This window comes from Chrysochloris asiatica, unplaced genomic scaffold, assembly GCF_000296735.1.
Source record: "Chrysochloris asiatica unplaced genomic scaffold, ChrAsi1.0 scaffold00003, whole genome shotgun sequence".
Classification (NCBI taxonomy): domain Eukaryota; kingdom Metazoa; phylum Chordata; class Mammalia; order Afrosoricida; family Chrysochloridae; genus Chrysochloris; species Chrysochloris asiatica.
In genome coordinates, this window is record NW_006408521.1 from 39,334,100 (window position 1) to 39,342,579 (window position 8,480).

The 8,480-nt window shown below is 44.5% G+C and overlaps 1 protein-coding gene across 1 annotated transcript in view; it reads left to right on the top strand.

The window, feature by feature from the left end:
- RBM20 (RNA binding motif protein 20) overlaps positions 1 to 8,480 on the top strand; it is a 271,185-nt gene that overhangs the window by 201,638 nt on the left and 61,067 nt on the right. Inside the window, exons 7-8 of the mRNA XM_006831482.1 lie at positions 452 to 543; positions 901 to 977. Of these exons, the coding sequence (XP_006831545.1) occupies positions 452 to 543; positions 901 to 977 (169 nt within the window). The remainder of the gene's footprint in view (positions 1 to 451; positions 544 to 900; positions 978 to 8,480) is intronic.

An 8,480-nucleotide genomic window follows, 5' to 3' on the forward strand; every position in this document is an offset into this window, starting at 1 on the left:
AAAGCCTCATCTTTCTCCCGCGGAGCGGCTGGTAGTTTCGAACCGCTGACCTTAAGGTTCGCAGCCCGATTCGTAACCACTACGCTACCAGAGACTCCCTTCCATTTATCCATTTGGTGGATGCTTGAGTTGTTTCTGCACTTTAGCGAGTGTGAGTTGTTTTTTTTTTTTTTTTTGCAATGTGTATATTTTATTTAATTACAAAACTGTTGGAAATTAAGCTAAATAGAAAATCATAGCAAATATTTACAAAAACATTGACAACACCACTGAAGTTACACACATAACAATGCAGAAAGGAATTAAAATGCTAAAAGTTGCGTACAAGTGTACAAGTTTCTGTTTGGACACCTGTTTTCAGTTCTTCCAGGGAGATGCCTAGGAGTGGGTCATGGAGAAGCCTATGTTTAATTTATTATGGAACTGGTTCCCCCTTTCCTTCCCTCTCCAGTGCTGGAGTCCGGTGTGTCCTTGGCTCTGCAGAGGGCACACTGTGTGCCTCCCCCAACAGCACAGCCGTGTACAGCCCCGCCGGGAACGAAGGTGAGTGAGGGTCCTGTCAGAGGCATGAAATAGAGGTCAGCTTCCTGCAGCCTTGTTGTCTAAAGGCCTAACAGTCTGACAGTCCTGATGTGCCCTTCCTGTATGTTCAGAACGCAAACAGATCTTAAGACACTCAAATGTATTGGGCCTGCTGTCAGACGGAGCTCACGGATGTTCACTTAACATAGTTTAGCTCTAAAGCTGTGCTGCCTATTAACATGTCCAGAAGTATAATCACCCTGATCACTAATTACGAGGAAACATTCGTTTTTCTTTCCTATGTATGTCCTAATAATACCTTTGAAGGTCAAGTAGATTGGCTAGGTGTTCACCTGGCTTGTGTAATTTGTCATTTAGACTACACCTCAAATCTCGGAGCATCGTATGCAGCCATTCCAGCGAGGTCATTTCCTTCGGCTTCCCCGGGGACAAATGTGAGTACAGAATCTCTCTTCCTTTGTCACTGTTGACATCAGCACCTTTGTGTCTCCAGCCATGCCTGAGGAGAGGAAGTTGGGCAAAGACAGTGCAGGTGTGGTTTTTTGCAGTCCAGGATGGCTTAACCTTGAATACAGAATATTCTATTCAGTCCATCTACTATTGAAACTCACAAATTTTAAAAAAACAAAAACTCTTCAAATGGAAAAAAAGTCAGACTTTCTAGTATTTAGCCCTGGTTTGTGGGGAGGGAGGAGGTTGCATTTTTGTGACATTTTAGAAAAACTTTCTAATGTTTCATTGACGTGTACTGTTTCCCATGAAAGGGTAACTCTGAATTGTGACTCAGAAAGAGAAAATGTGTTTAAAAGAATGGACCAGGTAGTATTTGTTGCTCCCTTGGGGAAATGGCTGCTGCCATTTAATACATTTTGTTTTGTTTGCGGTCTTCTCTCTGTAACATGTGCTTTAGTCCCCCAGAGCTCTGAAAGCATCATCCCTTCCGTTTTCTCATTGGGTTCAGTCATTGTCTCCTTTCTCCCGGGAATTAACCTGCTGCTCTTCCCTCCCCAGGAGCCTGGGGCTGGGGGTGGGAGATGCAGAGCTGAGTATAATACAAAATGCATTTGGTGGGATTCTGCTAGAGGGCGCGTGTTTGTGTCTGTACATTTAAAATTCATGCTGTGAGCAGCTGCAGACGCTTCTCTGGTTTCATGCCACTAGTGCAGGCTGATGAGAGCAGGACTCCACGTGCATCCCCTCCACATGTAGGGCCTACGTGCAAAACCTCAAAAGAGCAAGGAATGACGTGCAGGTGTTAGAGCCTGGTGCGTGACTGAGTGGAGGTGAGGTTCGTGACAAGACACGAGGCCTTCAGGGCTGAGAGTTCTATTTATTTCCATCATTTTATTTGTGTTGTTTCGTGGAAGGCATGCTATGAGAGAGCACTGCTTGGGAGGCCACATTCTGTGGAAAAGAATTTTGTTGTTTCCTTCTCTTTGCTCCAGTCACGACCACGACATTGGCATCCTTGGGTCAGTAAGTAGAATGGCTGGGTTCGGCAAGCCCTGGTTATTTGGCCTTGTACAGAAGATGCTGATGAGCTGACCTCCATCAGCACCCCCATCTTCCACACACTGCCTACAGTGCTGCTCTGAGACCTCCCCCCTGGTACTGGGGGAACTGTGATGAGAAGAGGGAGCCACATCGGGTGGCAGGAAGACTAGGGTCAGGGCTTGTGTGTTGACTCCATTCCAGAACTCAGCCAACTGAATCCCTTTTTAAAGGGGCTGCAAGGGGTGAGGAGTGACAAGGGCCACTCTGTGATCTGTCCTATACCTCATCCTCACCCTTCACCGCTAATCTTTACTTAAGAGGCCCTTTCCTAGTGATGTGGAGTCAAAGGGCCCAAATTCAAGTCTTTGTTCTGAAGCCCACCAGCTGTGCAGCCTCAGGCAAGTCACATCACTTCTCTGAAGCTCCATTCCTTAGATGGGGACAAAAACATCCTAATAATGAGTTTTGAAGGGTTCTCACCTGGTTGGTATAATTTATCATTTTGATTATGCCTCCAATCTTTGACTATTCCTGCAAGCCTTCTGCGTCAGTGGTCAGTGCTGGAGGGTGAGGATGAGGCGCAAGATAGACCAGAGCTGTCCTGCCCTTGTGAGGATCAAATGAGATGCGTATATGACAATGATTTGCAAACTATCCAGTAACAATAGTTGTTATTGAACAAGAAACCTTCTTTTAACTTGTAGCTATAAGAGTGGTAGGGAAAACCCATTATGGCCAGTTGAGTGACTTTGGGCAAGTCTCAGTACCAGTGTTTCTCTGTCTAGTCCCTGTGGTCATACCTGTTCTACCCCTGAAGATGTCGTGATACTCCCATGAAAGCCCTTTGAAATAGTATCTGCTGGGCAGACACAAGCTAGCTGATGATTCCTATTAATACTCATGACTCTGAGTACAACTTCCTCAAAGCATCTAGAGATGAGGAGTTATCTGGGTTGAACCTGAGGAGAAGCAACCAAAAGATTTTGCTTTCTGCCTGGACCACAGACAAAACATAGGTCAGGCCTGAGAACGCTCAGACTGAGCATGGGTTGGGGCTCCAGTTACTTGTGCCCTTGTCCAACATATGAATTTCCTCCTCTACCCCAAGACATTGACTCTTAAGAAGTCTGCGCATCTGCTGTCTCTGGTCGAGGTGTACAGCTTCTCCACTCAGTGGGATGCAGTGTTGGAAAGTTGGCCAACAAGGTGACACTGAAGACGGAAGACCTGGGTTTGACTCCATTGTTGATCCTTTACTAGTTGTATGTCCCTGAGCAAGTCCTTGAGGGACTTCCAAACCTCATAATCAGACAATAGCATTGGAGGAGGATGATGTAATCGCCAACAGTTATAAACTGCCAAAGATATGCCATTGTTCTTAATATTTTTGAATATGTTAGCTTATGTGAAAGGGCTTCAAAAAGTTCATGGAAGAATGGAATGAAAAGATAGTGGAATTTTTCACCAGCTTTTTGAAGTCCTCTCGTATTTAATCCTCAAACAAACCCTGTGAGGGTGCACACTATTACTATACTTATTTTATAGTAGAGAAGACTGAGGTAGAGAGAGGCCAAATAAGTTGCCTAAAGACACAGAACTGATAAATGGATCCACAGGGATTTGAATCAGATGTCTTGACTCTAAGGAACAATGGTGGCATGGTGGTTAAAACACTCTATTGCTAACCAAAAGGTTACCAAAAGGTTGATGGTTTGAACCCACCAGCTGCTGTGTGGGAGAAAGATAAGGAAATCTGCTTCCATAAGATTTATAGCCTTGGAAATCCTGTAAACCCATCCATGGCCAAAGAGTCCATTCTAACTTACAGTGATCCTATGCAGAGTTTCCAATACTGTAAACTTTACAGAGGGAGACAGCCTCATCTTTCTCCCTCAGAGCACCTGGTGGGTTCCAACTGCTGACCAACCCACCTAACCACCAGGGGCACAGTGCCACCAGGGGCAGTTCTGCTGTGTCCTGTATGATTAGTCAGATCCAGCCTCTGAATTCTTCTGCCCTCATGACAGTGTCTCCCAAGATGAACTTAGACTTACAGAGGCATTTCTTCAGATCTGACTAGCTTTGTGGTTATCAGCTTTGTGAAGTCTTGCTGGTCACATGGGCCTGCCCCAGGCTATCTAGGGAACAAGGACAAAGCTCACCAGCCAGTCCCTGCACGGCTAATGACCAGGTGGTCACATCCTTCTCATGGATGCTGGCCCTTTTGTTTGCCAGTTCTGGAAAATGGAATCGAATGTAGGTGTGTCTCACTTTAGAAAAATCTGAAATACAGAAATGTCGACATTTAAAGTCAAGCTGAGAAATGAAGAACTGATTCATCCGCCACTAAAAGGTACTTTGCAAGGCTCCTTTTAGGGACAGGAGAGTCCCTTAGAGAAATTGTTGATTTTTCTTTCTTTCTTTCTTTCTGCCTCTAGTTACTAACCTCCAAAGATAAGCACATTGAGGGTTGAGAGCTCTGTTTCCAGAGGGGTCTTTGTCAGACACTGATAAGTACCCAGTATGCCTCCTCTCATAAACACTTCTGTTGTTTCTCTGCTTACAAAATGTATGCTTATTATGAAAAATCAAACAGACAAGAAACACTTAATGGGAATGAGTGGTGGGTACGTGTGATAAGCACTGGATTGCAAACCTTGTGGTTTGCAGTTCGAGCCCGCCAGCCACTCTGGGAGAAAGTTAAGGCCTTCAGTTACCTTGAAGATGTAAAGCCTCAGAAACTCTATGCAGGGTTGTTATGACTTGGAACCGACTCAATGGCACTTAACAATTTTTTTTAAACCCACATACCCCCCACAGAAAACCCATCAACATTCTGACATACTTTCGTCCCACAGTGTTTTTGGATGCAGAGCCAGAGCCTTTTCTATATGATTCCAGTGACACAAACTTCTTAGAAACGCTATGTTGAGTAAAAGCAAGAGGACCACCCCAGTGTAAGATGGCTCTTGCTTGTGCGGTAAAGAGCAGTTGCTGGTGTAAACCTCCCTGCCCCTAAGCAGGGGGACAAAGTGACATGGGGATCTGGACAGGAGTCTTCAGCTTGAACTCCAAAACAACCACAAAACTATATGCTGCCACCACCAAACTGCCTTGGCAGACTTTAAACTCATCCTAGCTCGGCTGGAATCCATGCCTTTTGTATCGTGTTTATTTTAGACAGAGATGGCACATTGAACAGACCCAGTTGTATGTTGTGTTTGCTGCTGATGTAGTGATTTATGTTCTGCCTCTAGCACGTCCCCTGCCCCCCACCCTAAAGGCCCCAGGAGAGAGGCGCTCACTTTTCTTTTAAGCTTCTGCCATCTGACTGAGCCACGACACTTTACCCTTGGCTGCCTGAGGAATCATAAACAGAGTAATCAGGTTTCTAGAAAGGGCCGTCAGGACCTTCCTGGGCTGTAAATAGTTTGCTTGCGCCTACACAAGACGCACTTTGCCTTCTGTCTGTCCTCAGAAAACCGTCTTGCAGCTTTTACAACACCTCAGAGTTTATTTAGTGCTGTTTACACAGATGGGCCTCCCTGACCTGGGCCGGTACACTTTGTTTTTATGTTTTTGTGTCTTTTTTTTCTCACCAGGATGCTGCACACCAAGACCTTATATATAAAAAAAAGAAACTGAGGTACCAGGAAACAAATGTTTGTTGAAGCCTGGTGATTCAAGTCACAGATTGCCCCAGGAATAAAATGTGTACTGTTTCTAGAATACATTTGGCCTTCCAGGTTCATGGCTCAGACAGACACTCTGGGCCTCTGGCTTCCAGTGAGCATGTTGGTACAGTTAGCTGCTGTGTACCATGGGTCAGCCCAGACCCCGTGTACACTAGGACAGAATGCTGCCTGTCCTGTGCCATCCCTGTGATCGGTGTGGATTGAAATGCTGTGAGCCATAGAGTTTCCATTGGCTGAGTTTCAAAAGTAGATTTCCAGACCATTCGTCCTAGTCTGTCTCAGTCTGTGAGCTCAGCTGAGACCTGTTCAGCATCCTAGCAATAATAGCACTGTCCCTAAGGTGCACTGACCAGAAATCAACCTGGGTCTCCACATGAAGGCTGCTCACTCTCCCCATCCCCACCCATTCCAGTTCTTCCATTGACCTTGTTCCCTCAGAAGGGCCATCGTGCACAGTTTTAAAGAAGCAGAAGATTCTGGAGGAGGAGAGAAGTGGGTGGGAGTCCCACATTCTTTTTTCTTTCTTTTTTTATAAATATCAATTATTATTTATTGTTTCAAAAGTATACATGTTACTAGCAGGAAAAAATCAAAAACAAAAATCTCAGCCTGATCGGCTACTACAAGAACAAGCAAGTTGTTCACCAGGGAGCAATCAAGGCAAGTTCCTTCAGGACAAACCCACCACCTCTCAGACTGAAACTCAAAGGGAACACACGAACAGGCATGTAAGCTTGCTGGTGACCACATTGGTCTACTGGTGAGTGGAAGAGGGGGAAAGGCAGCAATAAAGACACAGACTGAGTTCGACCACATTCCATAGACTCCCGTCAATTTGGAGATGAGAGAGAGAAGAGGAAGGGCTGGTTGTTCCAAAGTGTAGTGAGACCTGGAGACTCCTGAGCCCATGGACAAGGACATAGCCATGGAGGGCTAGAGCGTCCAGCTTATGTGAAGTGAAGGGAGACACACAAGAACACCCAGACTTGCAGACCTAGCTTCAATGGCTTGATGATCAGAACTCAACTAGAGGAAGATTAAAAAAAAAATTTTTGATAAAGGAAACTAGTGTAAATTGCTACAATTTTATGAACTTGACCTATACTTATGAATTTGTAGCTCAAACTAACAACTGAGAGGAAAGGAGTCTTCACAGCAAGAATCATGCCCATTGCCTCTGTACACAGGGTTGATAGGGACGGGCAAGTTAGAAATTGGCTTCCTAAAATGAGGGGGTGATAAAGGCACAAAATGACTGGCTTACAAGGTTTCAAGAGGGAATTTAGTTTCAGATTGTGCGGAGGAAGGTAGAGTCCCCACTGAATAGTTTTCATCTTGTCTAGATGGGACTGGTAAAAAGAGATGGGGGTAAGATTCTTATGATTCAATAGTGAGTAATTGTTATCATGACTAATTGCGATAGTCACAACTGTAAAAGTAGAAGTTTTACAACATAAAAGGGGCAGTGTTAATCTTACATTCCAAGAACAGAGGACTCTAAGACCATCAAGGGAGAAGAGCATGAGCGGAATGTGGGACCCTATCCAGAGAAGCAGCAACACCAGAGATGAGGATATGGAGAGAGAGAGCAGCTGAGGATTCTAGACTCATGGAAAGAGAAAGATTGTGTGTTGGTGGCCAGGAGGCAGGCTTGCAGAATGTGCCCTTTGGTGGTTTAAATGATTATATATTCCTGAGTGTTTTTGTATACATCACACACAAAAAAAAAGAAAGCCAGAGGGAAAAGAAGCAAATCCTGTTGAAAATATACGGAGGCAATTGTAATCAGTGCAATGAAACAAAATACAATAGGATGATTGTAAAACTGATGTTCTCCTGTGTAAACTATCACTCAATTCACAATAAAAATGTAAACAAACACAAAAAAGTATATATATTGTTGTTAAGTAAGTGCTGATGAGTGGTTTCTGACTCATAACAACCCTGTATAGGATTTCTGAGGAGCAGCTGGTGGGTTTGAACCACCAACCTTGTTGTTCACAGTCCGCTGCATGCATATCCTATAGCTCCACACATGGTGTAAAAAATTCAAACAGTACAGAAAAAAAAAATAGAAAATCCACCCCTGTAGAGAAAACAGAAGATGTATGTCTTTGCTGTAACTGTATATCTACTGAGTGCATGTGTACATATATACTTATTAAAGCTTTGTGTTTTTTGCACAAAAAAATAAAAACCTACAGTTGCAGTTGAATCAGTTCTGACTGTGGCAACCTTATATGTATCAGAGTAGAACTGTGCTCCATAGGGTTTTTGGTTGTGGTGGTGGTGGTATGCCATCAAGTCGGTTCCCACTCATAGCCACCACCCTGCGCTGGGGTTTCTGAGGCTGTATATCTTTATGGGAGTAGAAAGCCTCATCTTGCTCCCATGGAGTGGCTGGCATATTCAAACTGCTAATCTTATCGCTAGCAACCCAATACATAAACCACTCTGCTAGGGTTTTTAGTGACGGGTGTTTCAGAAGTAGGTCACCAGCCTTTTCATCTGAGTAACCTCTCAGGTAGACCCCAACCTCCAATTTTTAAGTTAGCAGCCAGCACATTAACCATTTGTATCACCCTGATTCTCCATTGTTGTTGTTAGGTGCCATCGAGTCCGTACCGACTCATAGTGACCTTATGCACAACAGAACGAAACACTGCCCGATCTTGGCCCAACCTCACTACTGTTGCCACACATGAATCCATTGATGTGCCACTTGGCCAGTCCACCTCGTAAGGGGGG